The sequence below is a fragment of the Zingiber officinale genome, chromosome 1A, assembly GCF_018446385.1.
Source record: "Zingiber officinale cultivar Zhangliang chromosome 1A, Zo_v1.1, whole genome shotgun sequence".
Classification (NCBI taxonomy): Eukaryota; Viridiplantae; Streptophyta; class Magnoliopsida; order Zingiberales; family Zingiberaceae; genus Zingiber; species Zingiber officinale.
In genome coordinates, this window is record NC_055987.1 from 26,538,978 (window position 1) to 26,558,752 (window position 19,775).

The 19,775-nt window shown below is 37.4% G+C and overlaps 1 protein-coding gene across 1 annotated transcript; it reads left to right on the top strand.

Annotated features, from left to right (window-relative positions):
- The first annotated feature begins 15,351 nt into the window (after window positions 1-15,351).
- Window positions 15,352-19,372, top strand: LOC122021543 (F-box protein SKIP1-like). The gene is made up of 2 exons (XM_042579668.1): window positions 15,352-15,797; window positions 18,600-19,372. The coding sequence occupies exons 1-2, from the start codon at window positions 15,421-15,423 to the stop codon at window positions 19,171-19,173; spliced, it is 951 nt and encodes a 316-aa protein (XP_042435602.1). The 5' UTR covers window positions 15,352-15,420; the 3' UTR covers window positions 19,174-19,372.
- The last annotated feature ends 403 nt before the right edge of the window (window positions 19,373-19,775 follow it).

The following is a 19,775-nucleotide window of genomic DNA, read 5'->3' on the forward strand; positions in this document are numbered from 1 at the left end:
GATTTTTGAAAACTAGCACAAACGTTGGTGTTGATTTTTGAAGACCAACACTAATGTTGTAATTTTTGAAAACCAGTAACATCATATTCTTTGAAATCAAACACCAAAGTGTTCTCGCAGTGGTTTTAAATAGTTGGTTCTTAGAAACTATGATGGGTAGAAGACAAATACTCAACATACCTTTGCAACACATTTTTGCGCTATTTTGAAACACAAGTAAAAAAATGAGAGGGTGGAGATGACCAGTATAGTTGTGAGCAAAAACACTAACTCACTTTGCACGAGCTGAGAATTGAACATGATGACATGTATCTAGGGTTGGAAGCGGAGGAAGAGAGAAGCGGATGAGCAACGAAGAGGGTTTAGGGCTTTTGTTTTAGGAAAGAGAGGGAAGCGAAGGAAGAGAAGGAGCAAAAATAACTCATGTGAAGGAAGAAAAATATTAAAAAATGCAAGTTTACGCCACGTCACCAACCCATGGATGTTGTCACCCACGGTTGCTTATATAAGGGTGTGCGAGATATCAAAATTGTATGTGTGTGTGTGTGTGTGTGTTTCTTTGTTCCAAGCGACCCTCACAGCTTGGTACACTCGATAAATTAAAAGTAAACCATCTTCTCAGAGGTTCACTTATCCGATAAATTAGAAAAAATCAAATTTACTCTTTCAGAGCTTTTAGTTTAGGGCTTCAACTTGTCATAAAGGGTCGTGAGGTAACTAATGGTGGTAGCGTAGAGGAGGAACCCGCCGACAGCTATCTTCAGTTCGACGTCTCTTTATTTTTCTTCCTCGTACAATCTTCCATCTCTAGTTCGATTTTTATAATTTCTTATGGGAAAAAAATAAATCCACGATGATATTTTTCCATATTTTCTTTTTTGAAAAATACCATTTCATTGCATTAATCTTCACCTCATGTAATACTAATAATTGAGGATTTTATATCTGGACAGCTGGCTATTAACTGATTCTATAATTTATCTATCTAATCCAAGGATGAATTGTGAGGGCGTGAGTGTAATTATCTTTTACTATAATAATCAAGGATTATTTTATATTTTTAACCTCTCCCGCCTCCTAGTCAATTTGATAATCAGCTATAAGCTAACTTCGTGATTTACCTCTCTTCATATAACATAGATACGGACTGTGAGAGGTATCTGAGATAAGCGTAATCACATTTTTACTATAATAATCAAGGATTATTCTGCCCCTGTGATTTACCTTCTATCTCATAACCCAGGAATGGACTGTGAAGTGTATTTAGGATAAATGTAATTATTTTTTGCTACAATAACCAAGGATTATTAGCAGCCAACTGTCCCCATGGGATGCTCAGTTGGCTAGAGGGTGATAGACTTGCTACAATGGGATAAGGGATTAATTCACGATAGACGCATGCCTTCAGGAAAAAAAAACTTCTCCCACCTCTAGCTCATTTTGTGGTCGGCTATAAGCTGACACCGTGATTTACCTTCCATCACATAACTTGAGGACGAGTTATGAGGGGCACCTGGGGTAAGCATAATCACCTTTTGCTATAATCATTTATGTTTTGCTTTCCTACGGGATGCCCGGTTACACTACAAGAATGACCCTCATAGACATCGGTGGAACAACAACGGTTTTAAGCAAAAACTGATGTCTTTGAGTATTTTACACCGGTTTTTCCAAAAACCGGTGTCTATGAGTGCAGATTTTCGCTCATAGACATCCGTTTTTTTAGTCGATGTCTATGAGCACATTTTTTTCATTAATAGACACCAATTTTAACTGTAATTTTTAAAACCCGGTGTCTATGAACCAAAATTTTGGCAGACTTTCTTAGCGCGCTTTCTTTTGGGCTTCTCCTCGCCCACCATAAATCGAAACCCTAATCCTCCGCATCCTCCTTTTAGGAGTTACCATTTGAAACGAGCAATGGATCTCTCGATGGCAATGTGGACGGCGGTGGTCGTCGGTGTTGTCGTAGTCTACTGGTTCGTGTGGGTGATGGGCTCGGCGGAAGTGAAAGGCAAGCGGGCAGTGAACCTTAAGATGGGATCGATCATGCGGGATAAGGTGCAGGACAAGTACAAGCAGTACTGGTCCTTCTTTCTTCGCTCCAAGGAGGGCATTGCCGCCGCGTCCGACGACGATAATGTCCCTGCCTTCATCGACACCTTCTACAACCTCGTCACAGACATCTACGAGTGGGAATGGGGGCAGTCCTTCCACTTCTCTCATTTTCTCTCGATCTCATGGCGATGTTTTTGATGTAGGTCGAGCGAGTATGGTCCGGATCCAAGAACGATCGATACTCCGACCGCTTAACTCTCTCAATCCCCTTCTGCCTTGATTACATCAAATGTGAGAATAATCGAAGACCCCCCCCCTGTTTTAGTTATTGTCGTTCTTCTTTTTTTTTTTTTTTGCCCTAATTGGAATCGGATTCCTTTCAGGGGATGTGATCTACAACGCGCCCCACCCATCACTAGCGTCGATGTCGTCTTTTCACTAGAGGACGATGACTTCGATACCCTAGGTGATATAGAAAGGGAGGGGGAAATGCGGTTGAGCAAGAGCATCTTGTGTGATTGGAACGGAAAAGATCCATCGAAGCTGATGGCTCTTGTCCAAGAACTCAGGTTCTTCGACTTGGACCACTCATATTTGTGTGATCGATAGTTGAGTTCGTTTGTGGTTGCTTATTTTTATTCTGAAATTAGGGATCTGTACACACATTATCAGAGGAGGAGGGTAGGGGAGATTGATGATGCTAGGCTTAAGTTTGAACTTAATACTATGCTTTCGAGGGAGGTAATTGCCATAAGCTTGTTCTTTGTCTCCTTTTCCTGTGGCTTAACTGGAACTAAAGTTGTGTTTGCGGAAGATATATCCAAGATAAAATTATAGTGGAAGAAATGATTCATAGAATCTACCTCCAAAAATTTTGAGATCTGCCTTGGCTAGTTTTTTAAAATGTTGCTATTATTGGTTTCTAGTTGCTGATGGGTCATGTAAATTTGTTGTTTATGAAAAAAAAAGTTGCAGTTTCTAAGATATTTTGTTCTTTTTACTGAATTTTGCTTCTGTAAAATGCTTTACCACATACACCATATTTTTCTCTTCCATTTACTTCTTCTAGAGTTTACTCTTAACTTACTGCTTGCATTACTAATCCTTTCTTAACCTTCACTGATGTTTTTTTTTCTGTTTGAAATTACCATAGCTCATTCTCATAAATAGGATAATCTAGTGACTTTGTTTTCATGCATTTTTTACCTTTTCTATATGTTGTTAATAATAGATGACAATCTGAGAGATAGCACTTTATTTTTGGTAACTCCAGTTGTTATTGTACAGGGGATTGAAGTATGTATGGTTCCATCTCCTGATAGGGTAAGTTCCAATAGAAATTATACTTATTGTTTGTTTTGTGAATAATTCAAGTATATGAATGTTAAACCTCTAATTCTTCATACTGTATTAAACACTCATATAGCCAGAGGAAATAAAATTTTTTGTACACTTAATTGATACGGACTTAAACAAGTTAGTTACATCATGCAATTGGAAACATCAACAGAAGATCTACTTGCAGCCATCTTTCTTTTCTTTTACCAAGGATATCATAATTTTGCTTCCATGTTTTGAAATAGTTTAAACAGTCTACAATAATTAGGATTGAACCTTATGCTGAGTGTTTTGGTCATTCTCTCAGTATTCCTAATCTAAATCAGGTTGTATTTTTACACTTTGCTATTACACTTTACTATCTGTATCAGGATCTTGGTCAATTATCCCATCAATTTAATGGTTATTAATATTGAGGTAAAGTGTGATAAAGGATTCTACTTGGGTGAGGAATTGACATGTCTTATCTGTATAAACGGTGGTTTTCTTTTTCAATTTTATTTGTGCAATTATGTGATATTTGTTTTTATTTGGCAATTTGTCATAGTATTTGTTCTTAAGTATGTGAAGATCAAATGTTATTTGTTACTTCTTCCATTGATATTCTAATTTTCTTTTGATGCCTTGGAGTTAGATAAATATTATTCCTTTTGCTTTGATTCTGTTTAATTTTTACCAAGATTGTAGTTATATCTAAGAGGTCAAGGAATATGTAGGTCAAGGAATTATGTGATATTTGTTTTTATTTGGCAATTTGTCATAGTATTTGTTCTTAAGTATGTGAAGATCAAATGTTATTTGTTACTTCTTCCATTGATATTCTGATTTTCTTTTGATGCCTTGGAGTTGGATAAATATTATTCCTTTTGCTTTGATTCTGTTTAATTTTTACCAAGATTGTAGTTATATCTAAGAGGTCAAGGAATATGTAGGCCAAGGTTCTAGGTGCTCTCCAGCCCACATTTTGCACCTCCTTTGAGCTGAAGCATTGTTTTTTTTTTTTTTTTGGAAGAAGTCATGTTCCTTTTCAATCTCATGTTTAATGAACCTTTCAATAAATTAGTGTTAATGTATTCGGATCACAAAATGTGAATTCACATCTATTGATTATGTGGAAGTTTAATTATAATCATGCCTCCTCCATGCTGCTTAGATTTATGAGGTTTAAGAATGAAGGAAGAATCTTTCATTTTGTTCTTTTGAAAATTTATTATGTTAATATAAGTAGAATCTTTTTGAAGATAGTGTGAATAAATTATTTTATATATTCCAAGAAAAATCATAATAATCTACTATACACCATGCATCACTATATTTAGCTTCTTTCAAATCAGTTGTCTTATAACAGATTATTTCAAATTTACAGATCAAAGAAGCTGAGCAAACAAGTAAAATTATGGTAAATGGTTTATTTTTGTAAAGCATTTGATCCTATGTATATGAATTATTGGCTTACTTTCTTGTTTTCAGTGTTTTGGTTCCTGGTCATTTATGTTTTGATAAATTATGCAATTATATGGAATGATAGCAGAAAAAGTAGTGAGGAACTGATTTAAACAATACCTTAACCGTTGATTATTGGATTGAGGAATTGTTCTTTCTTTTAGCACACAGAACTCTGGTATTGCATTTTTAGGTAGCAGAGTTTTTTGAAAATCTCATTTATCATTGTTCTATTGAAATTTGTTTTTGGAAATTGAATGTAACTAAGCACAGCACAGCATGCTAGCCATATTGAGAAAGATACTAGAATGTCAAAGTGGAGGTGACTGAATGTAGTTTGAAGTGGTTGCATACTGAAATTGTATATCTTTCCATTGAATGTCGTCAGTACTCATTGAGTTCCTTTTACTAAATAATCTGTTGTTTCTTTTCTTTTTTGCTTTAATGAGCTCTACTTATGTTCTCCGACTAGTTGCGTGTTTCCTCTTATCGCATATCCATGCTAATGATTATTTGCTAGTATGTTTAATCCTAACCACGAGATCAATAATTATTTTCATATGTTCCTTTGTTTGACATTGAGATATTAATTTTGGGTGTTGGTGCACCAAATGTAGTTTCTTATAATCGATGAGGTCGTCCCCGGGGCATGGTGTCGCGGTAGGATATTCAGGTTGTCACCTAGGCACCCACGGTTCGATCCCCAGCTACGGCATATTTGCAGGAATTTTCCTCCAAATGGGGAGCGCAATCAAAGGATGTTGGGCATCTGGGTTGGTCGCCGCGTGCACTTCCCGATTTACCCTGGTGACCGGTGGGAAACTTCCGTGGGATCGGGCCGGTCACCCCCAGGGATAGTCAATGAGGCTAACTGGAATTATCATTTTTTTTTTATAATCGATGAAGTCGACAGAATATTGGAGGCTAACTTTGAGGAAGACATGAAGCAAATATTTAAGCGACTGTCAAAGGTATGCTATTTAGTTCCCTTCGGTTTATAGTTATTACAGGAGTGTTACAAAGTCGGCATCATGTTTTATAATTATCACATTCACTCCCTAATACGCAGACACAGCAAACTACTCTATTTACAGCTACCCAAACTAAGCAAGTTTCTATTTCTTTCTAACTACTATTCATAATCATTTTGGTTTTCATTTTCTTTAACTTATAAAAAAAATTACAGGTTGAGGATTTTGCGAACTTGTCATTTAAGGAAAAGCCTGTATATGTAGGTGTTGATGATGGAAGGTCGAAGATAATCTCCAGATTATCATTGTTTTTACTCAGTTGTTTCGTCAATAGCAAGGTTGACACGAATTCATCTTTCTTAGGTGACCGTCGAAGGGTTGCAGCAAGGCTATTGTGTCGTGCCTAGCAATAAAAGGTTTCTGGTCTTGTATGCTTTTCTTAAGAGGAACCTTTCGAAGAAGATAATGGTCTTCTTCTCCTCATGCAATTCGATCAAGTACCATTCTGAGCTTCTCAGATACATTCATGTCGATTGTCTCAATATCCATAGAAAGCAGAAGCAGCAGAAATGAACTAGTACATTCTTTGAGTTTTGAAAAGCCGAAAAGGGTATACTGCTCTGCACTGATGTTGCTGCTCATGGACTTGATATTCCTGATGTGGTAAGTTAAACTTTGCTTTTATATTCATGCATTGTCTAATCTTAATGCCACATCTTGTTGATTGGCCATAGGACTGGATTGTGCAATATGATCCTCCTGATGAACCAAAGGTGTGAGTTTAACCAAATGGCACGGTACCCTTTAAGATGCCTTATAATAGATTATTTTGCTTTATTCTATTCAAATAATAGAACTGGAGAATCAATTAAATGGTGAGAGGACAATCAAGAAGGATGTTGCAAAGTTCCCAAAGCCTCCAGTGGCTCCTTTAAGATGGAGGCCTCCTTTACAAAGAATCACCAATTAATTGTCACCCTCAGGACATCAAACAAGCAGAGGTGTCCATCCAATAATAGATAAAGAGAATTGTCTATTAACAAATAAAACTACTGGGGAAGATTTAGTTAAATCTCTGCACAAAGCAAGAAGGATAACGTTGGCACCAGTAAGAAGAATATTTATGTACTATCTATTACCTTTTGATGTTGTAAGAAGAATAGTTATGTGTAATTTGTGGATACTGACTTGATGTGCACAATATCTATTATCTTTTTATGTTATAAGAAGAATATTTATGTGTTGGTTATATGGATATTTGACTTGGTGTGTTTAGATACATCGATGCATTTTTATTTGTGATTTTCTTAGTGAATTAATAATATTAACTTAATTTTATGATTTACTTGGTGATAATATTGGTTTTTCACTATTTCAGAAATCGAATTTGTGTCGTTAAATAATACTGATATTACATCGATTTTCCATCGCTGCAAAACCGGTGTCATTAAGTAATATTACATCGGTCGTATACCGCTGCCAAAACTGGTGTTATTAACATATAATATTACATCGGTTTTACATCCGATGTCGTTAAGTGATACTACACTGGTTATAACCCGATGTCTAAAATGGCAGACTTTTTACATCGCCTTCATAAACATCGGTCGAAAATGTAATAAACAGCGGTGGAAAACCGATATCTATGAGGGTTTTTCTTGTAGTGTTAACTAGAGGGTGACAGACCTACTATAGTAGGGCAAGGGATCAATTCATGGTAGACGCATGCTCTTGAGAAAAAAAAATGCTCTCACCCCTAACCAACTTGGCGGTTGGCTATAAGCTGATCCCGTGATTTACCTCCCTTCACATAACTTCGGGATGAATTGTAAGGGGCGCTTGAAGTGAGTGAATCACTTTTCACTATAATAATTAACGCCTTGCTATAATAATTAATGCTTAATTCGGGAAAAAAAAATCCTACCACTCCTTAGCCACTTAACGATCGGCTATAAGCTGACCTCATGATTTACCTCCCTTCACATATCCTGGAGATGGACTGTAAAAGACACCTGAGATAAACATAATTACCTTTTGCTAGAATAATTAATGCTTAATTAAAAGGTGATGGGATAAGGGGTTAATTCCTGGCGAATGTATGCCCTTCAAAAAAATCTCTTCCATATTCTAGCTATTTGACAGTCGATTATAAATAGTTCATATGATGTACTGTCCTTTATATCATCTATCCTTTTATTTTATGAACAGTACTAGATGACTAGAATTGGTAATGCTATATACTTGGCATCTAGCCATTTAGATTTAGTCTTCCTTCTTGAAGATGTGGTAGTTAATCGGAGATTGGTTCATGATTTACAGAGCAAAAGAGAAGAGAGAAGAGTATTTGTAATCTTTTTGATTAGCAGACGGGCGTCTGCGAGATGATCGGTGACGTTTGGATTCACGACAATTCCTCTGTCATCATCGTCGTGGGTTCAAAAACAGGGGAGGAGATGTGGCGGATCAAGCCTTACGCCCGCAAGTTCAACAGGTTTGTGATGCAGCATATCAACGAGGTCACCATGCGGTCGGCCTGCCTCGGCGTCGTTCGATCGGTAGATGGACGTGTGTGAGATGGTTGGCGACGTTCGGATTCATGGCAATTCCTCTGTTGTCGTCGTCATCGGTTTAGAAACAGGGGAGGAGGCGTGGCGAATCAAGCCTTACGCCAGCAAGTTCGATGGATCTGCGATGCAACATATCAAGGAGGTCACCGTGCGGTCGGCCAACACCGTCGTGCCGGCTTGCACCGGCAATCAGACGTCCAACCCTGTTGTGGTGTTTGCGATCGAAGGATACGCCAGAAACTACTACCATGATTACACGGGTGTGCATGATTCCTTTGTTGTTGCGCAAAGAGAGGGCAACACCTCTCAACGTCTAAAGCGCAGAAGAAGAGGAAGAGAAAAAAGAGATCGCGCGGAGTAGCAAGACAAAGATGCATAAAAGGAGAGCCAACACGAGGAAGGAGAAGAAGAAGAGTTACCGTGGTTCGGCTACGTGCCTACTCCACAAAAAGGCCGAAGCTTTATTAGAATTTTCTCTACACAAGAGAATTACATTACATTATTTCTATGATTGTTGTTGTACAATAGGCTTACAATGACCCCTATAAATAATGCACAAACCCTAGACCCGGTAAAATCATAATAGAATTTTGTTATGAAAAATTACAACAAAATTCTGTTATGAAAAATCGTAACAAAATTCTGTTATATAAAATTGTAATAGAATTTTATTACGAAAAATCTTAACATATTTTTCTTTCATAACATCCATCGCATTGACCTCATCCAAATACGAGTCACTCGTCAACAATCTCCACCTTGGCGAATATTCACCCCTTCGAAGAACACGAGCATCTGAATAAAACTTCATCTGGATCCCTGGGTCTGATCTTAACATATTTTTCTTTCATAACATCCATCGCATTGACCTCATCCAAATATGAGTCACTCATCAACAATCTCCACCTTGGCGAATATTCACCCCTTCGAAGAACACGAGCATCTGAATAAAACTTCACCTAGATCCTTGGGTCTGAGCTTCCTTCCTCTAGCATTTAGAGATACGGATCAAGTTCAATCAATGCTTAAACTTCTTTGTGGTCATTGGCTTTGTCAGCATGTCTACAGCATTGTCTGCAGTGTAAACCTTCTCAAGTTGAATTTCCCCGGAAGCAATCAACTCTCTAATCTTGTGAAACCTCACATCAATGTGCTTGGTTCTCGCATGATACACTTGATTCTTCGCTAAATAGATAGCACTCTGACTATTATATAACAATTGGACTCTCCCTTATTGAACACATAGGTATCTGGTTACAACTCCAGAACCAGGAGCAAGACTTGTCTTAATCCATGGCTTTACCTGATAAAACATGACAGAATCCACTACATTAAGGAATCAATTTTTTTTTTTTTTTTGCATGTTTACATATGATCTGAACTTTACCCATAAGGATTGTATTTTTATAAGTTATAGGTTGAACATTTAATGGCTCATATTGACGACGTTTCAGAGAGATGTTAATGATGGTAACAAATCCATTTATGAATCCCAAATAGTTTGAGAAGCATGACTCTATGTCATATTTGTTGCATTGGTACCTCGGAACAAACTTGAACACTTCGTGTGCACAAAGATCCCAAAACAGGGAAGCATGACAACTTGGTAGTGCAAATGGTACAAGAAGGTCAATGAGATGAACAATTCCATAGGTCAGGTCAGTCCAAGGTTTAAAGTAATGTTCCATACCTTGGTTAATCAACAGCTGCATTGAATATAATTTCAGTAGTATATTATTCAAATATTCACGTTGAGACAACCATAATCTCCTTGCAGCTCTATCCCTGTGAATCTCCATCCCAAGAATCTTCTTGACCTCTCCCAAATCTTTCATATCAAATTCCTTGCTCAGTAGTCTCTTCAATTTGTCAACTTCTTTCATCTTCTTTACAACAATGAGCATGTCATCTACGTATAGTAGTAAGAAAATCAATGATTCATCGTCAAGACTCTTCACATATATGCAGTAGTCATACTCACATCTCCTATATTCATTTTGAATAATGTATGAATCAAAATATTTGTACCATTACCTAGGAGATTGTTTCAATCCATAGAGCAATTTTTTCAACTTGCGAACCAACCGCTCTTGTCCGAACCGACTAAATCTCTCGGGTTGTGATATAAAAATCTGCTCCTCCAAATTTCCATGAAGAAATATCGTCTTCACATCCATTTGCTTAAGCTACAAATCATGATGTGCCACTAAAGTCAACACCGCTTGTTTTTATGGAAAATTCTTCATAGTCAATCCTCTTTCTCTGTGAATACCCATTTGCTACCAACTGAGCCTTGAACTTCACTTCTTCTCCCTCTGACATTATTTCTTTCTTCTTGAATATCCACTTGCACCCTATAGCTTTCTCTCCTTCAGGAAGTTCCACTAGATCCCACATTTGATTCTTATGCAACAACTCCATCTCCTCTGCCATACGTCCACTGTCGTCCTAACTATGTATCACCTCCTGAAAAGATGTAGAGTCTCTGCTACTAGTGTTAAGCGCATAAGATACCAAGTCTTCGAATCCGTATCTAGTGGGTGGTTTTACGACTCGTCTCATTCTATCACTAGCTATAGTGCGATGCTCCGTGTGCTCTGAGCTAAGATCATCGGAGTCATGAGTCTCTAGCTCCACCTGCATAATATATTTCTCCATGTTGCTTTGTGGTGTTTCCTTTCCATCTTCCTAAGTACGCTGTAATATATCTTTCTCGTCAAACACCACATCTCTATTAATCATCACCTATTTGTCTTAGGATCCCAAAGCTTGAAGCCTTTAACTCATTTCTGATACCCCAGAAAAATACATTACTTTGATTTTGCATCCATCTTTGATCTTTCCTCACTAGATATGTGCATATAGGCTGGACATCCAAAAACTCGAAGATGAGAATAATCTATTTGATTTCCTGTCCATAGTTCCTGATTTACTATGGTGATTTATTAATGAGATAACATGTCATGTTAACTATTTTCCGCGTCTTTGCAAGCCCTCATTCGAGACATCTTGCCTTCTCAATGATTGTCTGTTCAACCTATCCGCTTCTTACTTGTGATGTTTCAAGTGTCCTCATGTGAACGAGAACCTCATTATCCCATCTGCTCATAATCTTAACTTAAACTGTGTGCTTGATCCCATTATCTCGACGTAACATTTGATCTTCCTTCCTGCTAGTTCTCCATTTCATTTTCCACAATCTAAACTTTGCAAAAGTTTCCGACTTGTGACACATAAAGAGAAATTATCAGTAAAATTTACAAAATACAAGTGTCCTCCATGTGATGCTACCTGGTGGCGTCCCAGAGATCGATGTATGTAGTCCGGAATCCCCATCGTTGTTTTTCTTTGTTGTCTTGAATTGCACTTTGTTTTGTTTCCCAAGAACACGTAATTGCGAATTCAACCTTACATCTTGATACCTTCAACATCTCTCTTGTGAAGTTCTAGCATCCCACGTTCACCCATATACCTGCCAATATGAGATTGTGCCGCTAGACTCGAGGCACTCCTACTACCCCATTGTAGTCCCTATCAACTTGTAGATGTTTCTGCTACCTTTTGTCCTTTTTGCCGTTAGAGCTCGTTGTTGACCTTGATCACTCATTTGTAATAATTGCACCAATACCACAGCAGCCTAGTGAGATCAAGTTCTTCCTTATATTTGGTATATATGATATCACACAAAGTTTAATAACACCATCACATCTTGATTCTAACGTTTCTTATGGTAACTTTGCATTCAACGCGCTTTTCCATCAACACCGAACTAGAATCCACCGCCCTATAGGTGTCAAACAATCCTTGTTTGGAGTCATGTGATATAAACATGTAGTCTAAAATCTATGCATCCGTTATTCGTCCAACTGATTACCTGTAGGATAGCATCTGCATCCTTTGCTCTCTCAATTTTCTTCTTCAACTATATTTGTAGATTTTCAAACTACTTTTGTTTTTGCAACATACTTTGTCTCTTGACAATATCTCTTGATATAACCTTTGCTTCCACACTTGTAGCACGTGATCACCTTCTTCCTTCTCGACTTAGAATGAGCCTTGTTGTTGTTACCCAATCCATGTCGAGATTTGCTCCTACCACGCTCTTGTTTGCTATTTACCACAAGTCCTTCTCACTGAGAAACTTCATCGTTTGTTTTCTTCCTTTGGTGAAAACCTAGCAACGCACTTGTAATCTCTCCAATTTGAGAGTTTCCTTACCTCATATCAAAGTAGTAACCAAATTCTCGTACATAGGAGATGAAGATAGAGAATTAAACAACATCAGCCACCTTGTCTTCATCTTCGATCTTCACATCAACCCGCTTCAGATCACTTATAATCTGGTTGAATACGTTGATGTGCTAGCTCAGATCGGTTCCTTCTGTCATCTTCAGCCCGAATAATTTCTACTTAAGATACAACTTGTTTATCAATAACTTTGACATGTACCTGCTTTCAAGCTTTTGTCAAACTGCCACCTATGACTCGTCGTCTATGACACGGTACATCATGTCATCCATAAGACAAAGTCTGATTGTTGCTACTGCCTTCGCCTGAAGTTCTTCCCAATCTGATCTCTCCATGCTTTCTAGTTTTCTTTCTTCTAGCGCCTTCACCATTCCTTAATGCACCAACAAGTCTTTGATCCTTCTCTGTCATAATCCAAAGTTTACGGTTTCATCAAACTTCACCATATCAAACTTCGCAGAAGTCATCCCCAACATGTTGAAGAAATTCGCCAAAAACTTGTAGCTCGGATATCAATTGTTCCACAAAGATAGGGTAACACCTCTCAACCTCTAAAGCGCGGAAGAAGAGGAAGAGAGAAAATAGATCGCGCGGAGCAACAAGATAAAGACGCACAAAAGGAGAGCAAACACGAGGAAGGAGAAAAAGAAGAGAAAAAAAAAAAAGTTGTCGTGGTTCGACTACATGCCTACTCCAAAAAAAGTCGAAATTTTATTAGAACTCTCTATACAAGAGAATCACATTACATGATTTTTATGATTATTGTTGTACAATAGGCTTACAATGACCTCTATAAATAATGCACAAATCCTAAACCCCGTAAAATCATAATAGAATTTTGTTATAAAAAATCGTAACAAAATTCTGTTATGAAAAATCGTAATAAAATTTTTTTATATTAAATCGTAACAGAATTTTATTATGAAAAAATCTTAATAAAATTTTTTTTTCATAATATTCATCGCGTTGACCACATCAAAATATGAATCACTCATAAATATCTATTCATAATGGTACAGCAGTTTGACGGTGTTGTGCAAATATGCAATTCGTCGTCTCGATTAGGCCTGGATCGGTACGGTATACCGTACTCAAAGTCGAATACCGTATACCGTACCGAAAAAATCGATATTCTAAGAAATGATACCGATACCGTACCGACATTTCGGTATACCGAATTTTGGTATACCGAAATATCGGTACGGTATCGATAAAATACCGTCATGCCGAAGTTATATATATATTACATATAATATATAAAAAAATAATTCTCTTGTAATGAAGGCAGTGATCATATAAGAACAAGAGTTGGGATTTCGGACCCAAATATGCAAGATTGAAGATTAAACCAGTAGCTAGTGGTCCCAGGGTGGTGGCTCGCCGGAGATTTGTCGAAATCTTGCCAGAAATAACTAAATGCTAGCTGGAAAAATAGGGGAAGCATATAGGCTTCAATCCCTACTAAAAATACCATAAATCCACCAAAGAAACAAAAGCTAAAACTCATCGAAAAATCGGACAAGAACTTGCGCAAGCATAACTCTCAGAACAAAGCTCGGTAATTAGATTTCTTCAGATTCAATGAAGGGAAAAAAATATTAGGGATGGAGAAGAAGTTTCTAATCACGAGTCGTGACGTGTGCACCGACGGCGCAAGGAGAGAACATGGTTTGGGGCCGTTTAGGGTTTGGTTTAGGCTTTAGGGGAATTTAAATTAATCATTTAATCTATAATTACTCGGTATTTCGGTATACCGAAATATTTTAAATCGTTACCGTTACCATTACCGAAAATTTCGGTACGGTATGATACCGTACTGAATTTTTCGGTATACCGAAAATTTCGATATATACGGTATTTTTTCGGTATGATTTTTCGGTATTTCGATATTTTTTTCCAACCCTAGTCTCGATGAGCCAGTTCTAATGGTTGGACAAATACAGGCCAATCCTGAAGCAGCTGTCGCAGCACAGATCATCTACTTGGATGGCGACGGGGAGGTGCGGTGCCATCGGAATAGACGGTGCGTCTGCTCTATTCCTTGGTTGGTGTCAAATTGTTCTTGTCATGTGTCTACTATTGTAATCCTCATTAATGGGAGTCACACGCATTTAATAATATCTGATTAATTTTTTAACTAGTCTGACCATTAAGATTTATGGTCGTTTTATTATTGTAACTTTTCATTTTATATTAAACTTCGTAAAAAGATTATGAAATTAATTCTTAAATACAAAAAATGGTAAATTTTCCGAGGCTGATATGTATTTCTGGAGAACAAATTTCTTGGATCATTTTTTTGTACTTAGAAGATATATCATTCGTATTTACAGTTGGATCATGATCACGATTCGATCATAAATGGTTGTGATTTCTTCTTTGATTCATCATCTCCACCATGTTATAATTTTTGTTCGGAGCGAGTGGTCGGAGGTCGTCCGAAGACCTCCGGTGGTGGATAAATGATCATGTCACTGGGCGGCGAGCGAGAATATCCTTCGGACGACCTCCGATCGTCCGCTCCGAATAAAAACTATAACATATTACGAACGATGAATTCAAGAAAAGATCAAATCCATTTATGATCGAATCATGATTATAATTCGACTATAAATACGAATGACATATCCCTTATAAAAAAAAAAAAAGTCCAGAAAATCCTGCCTCTCTTTCCGAGACTGAGGTGAAATTCATTTTAAATTTGCTGCTTACCGGTTTAGCCTCGTTATCCAACCCGAACCTGAAGGCCCTGATACTTCGGCCTGCCGCTTGCGTTCCCTTCGAAGAGGGTTGCCATGGCACAGGTCACTGACGACGGCGGAGGGACGAATGAGGCGGGGGCGACCCGTGATTGGTCGGAGCTGACGCCAGTATGCCTGACGAACGTCTTCCACAGGCTGACTTTGGAGGATCGTTGGAAGGGGACGATGCTTGTCTCGCGATCTTGGCGGGACGCTTCGCGGGATCCGTCCCTCTTTGTTGCCCTAGACCTTGAGCCTATGTTCGAATTCGCGGGATCTTGTCGCTCTGACTGCGCTGAGTGGTGGACCCCGGCGTTCCAGAGGCGCGTTGACGGCATGCTCCGGTCCGCTGCCCTGTGGGCGGAAGGATCGCTGCAGGAGATCCGAGTTCGCCATTGTTCTGATGACTCCCTCTGCTTCGCTGCCGAGAGGTGAGATATTCGATTCCTTACTGCTTTATCATCATGTTTCGATTTTTTTTTTTTTGTGCCCTAGAGTAATAACCTTGTGTTTGAGTTTGACTGATCTGCATCTGGTTTACTGTAAGCAAAGATTGAAATAGGAAATTCCGATATGCTTTATGATAATCTAAACTCCATGTACAAGGATTCCTTTGAATCTTCATGATAAGAAAAAAAAAACTGATTGCAATTTTTGCGTATTGATATCTGAGGTGCATTATTGGCTCATTCACATAATGCACCTCTTTCTAAATTAAGCTTCTTCGGAACCAATTCCACAATAGAAATTAGTTTATCAAGAATTAAGACTAAAAAACAAGTCTTTGTAAACAAAATACTTGTGTTAAATTTATAGCGAGCTTCGTAAAGGAATTCCATATGTCATGGACTTGAAGTCCAACATCATGCTTGTACTCATTACATGATCTAATATGGGAATAAAACTTGTTTTTGGTTAAAAATGGGTGGAATTTAATGGTAGAATATGGAATTTTCAATTTTCTTTTGGAAGATGAAATTTCTGTTCTAACAATTATTTTTCTACTCTCCTATATATGCACAATTTCACATTTAAAATTTCTAGCAAGAAATATAACCCAACTCTTATCATAGCTCAAGTTTTATCATTATGGGGGTTTGTCTGAGTAAGTTAAGTTCTTTAGCAATATCTATTTGGCCTATGAAATTGGTTAGACGACTATATTACACATAATCTAGTCTTAAGGCATACTAATGCAAGTAGTATATCTTGTAACTCTATATAATAGTAACACAATGTTTCATCCATTTCAACTTGGTATTAGAGTGAGTGTTCTCCTAGGGCTAAGGTTTTCCTCTTCAAATCTCCTATGGGAGGCAGAGTTTGATATGACATGCAACCTGACCTACCTCCAGTTTAGTGTCCTTGTCATTCTCCTATTGCCAATTTCCTCCTTTTGGAAGCACTACGATGATCCTCATGACTACAACCATAGAGAAACCATTCTCCCTGTGTTGCAATCCAACTCTCCTGGCAACAATAACAGAATTCAAGTCATCAATGTTGCCACCACAGACAAGGTGATGCATTAGTTGGCATAGGGTCAAGGTGATGCTCCTCCGCCCAAGCTGATCTATGTGGCACCATATCTTGTGATGTCAACACCTTAGCTATTCATTGTCATCTTCATAACCCTCCATGCTTTCCATCTTTGCTCCTCTCCCCTTGCTGATGTTAAGGCCACCATTCTCATCATCTACCAACAGATTATCTCTGTCCCCAATCTCACTTCTCTTATGAAAATCAGTTTCATTGCACGGGTGGTGGGTGGGTAGGATGGCATATTAGAAAAGAATAAAGCAAAAATGAGGGAGCAACATGAAAAAAGCTCATTAAAAAGGAGTTTGAGATGACAAAAAGGGGTGATATTTTAAAAAAAATGTCAGAAGTGGCTTATAAAAGAGAGAGATGGTTGCGGTGATAAAAAAACCCCAACAAAAAAGGTGACCTCCTTCAAGATTTCTTTTTCCATCTCCCTTCTCTTTTTCTCAATAACTTTGAGATTCAAATTTCATCAATTATCCTTTTGTTTCTTTTTTTCATCCAGTTGTGTTCATGATCTAAGATGAGATTAGTTATAGTCTATTGCTTCCATCATCTTCTCCTGTTGGTGGATTAATATGATTGGAAAATAAGTCTCCTATGGACATTCTCCCCTCTTTGGGTGGATGATTAAAATCCTAATCTTATTTATTTTTGCAATATATGTCTTCAGCACATGCAACTTCAAAAAGATACATCAGTATTTTTTATCCTTTTTTAGTATCCTCTTCTCTTCAGTAGGTGTCAGAACTTTATTTAGTCTTTTCAGACATCCATGTCTCTTGCTGTAATATCAATCCTTAGTGTCTCTTTTGATGTTAACTTTCGTTTCCCTATTCTATTTATTTTTCTCTGCAACGTCTCACAAGCCATCTCATTTTCACAAGTTTCAGAAGCTTTCATATCCTCAGTTTGAAGAGGAGTTAGAAGATAATATCTAAGCCCTTCTTATCACCAACTCCTCTTTAGATCACCCTTGACAACCATAGTCTAGCCAACGACTAAAGATCACTAACTGTTTTAGGGGTGCAATTACATGATTTGTAACGATATAATAATAATTTGATATTGCATCTCTTCAAATTTTTTTTATATGTTTCCTGTATTAATAATTTGATATTGCATCTCTTCAAGTTTTTTTTGTATGTTTCCTGTGTTAGTTAATTCATTTAAAAGGAACTTTTTTTATAAATGCCTTTCTGTGCCTATTGCACATGTGAATTTTGTGCTGTTTGCTGTTCTTGTTTTTAATTTACAGTGTGTATTTCAGTGAGCTGTCTTTATTTTCATTGTTATGGTTAGTTACTCTTGTATTCACAAAGGAAATTCTCATAGCTTAAGGGCACATTTCAATGGAGGTTATCTTTTGCCCATTTTACATGAGGTATGTAAGTGTAAGAAGAACAAACAGATTCCCACTTATGTTTCCATAACTAACATTATAAAAATCCAGGCGTATAAAGAACTTGACTTAGAGTATGTAAATTAGCAGCTGTGCTTTTTTTTGTATATTAAAAAAAAATGGCTAGGATATCCTCGTATCAATCTGATTGCAATTTTCGCGCTCTCTCTCTCTCTCTCTCTCTCTCATACATTAGCTGCGAATCAAGGCTACAGATAACATGGTTGTTAAATTAGAACTTTGATTTTTTACTATTTAACCAAAGGTTTCAAATACTTGTGTTTTTCAGATCACCAAATTTGCAGATCCTAACTATAAAGAGTAGCCAGAGTGTAACTGACAGGTCAATGTTCAAAATTGCATCTTCCTGTCCCATGCTTGTGGAATTAGACATAAGCAATTGCTATGAAGTTTCTTTCAAGTCAATTGAGGTGGTTGGGAAGGAATGTCCTAACCTTAAAGTTCTCAAAAGAAACTTCTTGAACTGGCTTGATCCTTCACAGCATTCTGGTATTGTTCCAAATGATTACTTAGGAGCCTGCCCTCAAGATGGAGACAGGGAGGCTATGACAATTGCAAAGTTCATGCCAAAACTGAAGCATGTTGAACTTCGTTTTTCTAAATTATCAGTTAGGGGCCTCGTTTCACTTTCAGAGGGATGTAGAGATCTAGAATTCTTGGATATCTCTGGCTGTGCAAATTTGACCTGTAGAGGGATAAAGAAAGCTTCTGCCTATTTGAAGAATCTTAAGACATTCATCAGGCCCAACTTCTACATTCCAAGATCTGTGTTTAATACAGAGAGATACGGTCATTGGAGGTTGTATGACGAAAGGTTCCAGACAAATGTTTTCCAGTTGTGATCGTAGCCTGTTCTCATCATTCTTTCTGATGAGACTGCAGTCTATTGTTGACTTTTATATCGTATTATTCTTCGAAAACAAAATTTGATGCTGAAAATTGTCTTCCTTGAAATAAGTACTTATTGCTGAACTTTTGTCTACTTTTTTAAGAGCCACATCTACTCTTGGATGGCAAGGCATTTCTCTTTCTTATGTGAAATTCTCTGGTATCATCATCTATACTGTGTTTTCTGTTTTCCTACTGCTACACTGTCCATCCTCCTTGGACTCTGGGATTGTGAATCAGCGCCAAGGAACTGACCTGGATCCCATAAATTATTCTAACTACACTTTATCAACTTATTAAAATTATTTTAATTTGATCAAAATTGCTTTAAAATTGTTATACAATTGTAGAAACTATGGTCAATAGCTATGGCTCTAGCTGTTATATTAGTATTAAATCAATTTTAATTAAGTTAAAAGTCATGGCATAACATGCACAACAGAGATATCATGTGAAACACGGAATAAAATTTGTTAACACAAGAAATATCAGTTAAAATTGAAAAGAAAGTAAAGCAGTTGTTAAAATGGCATGCATAGCTACAATTAACCATCAC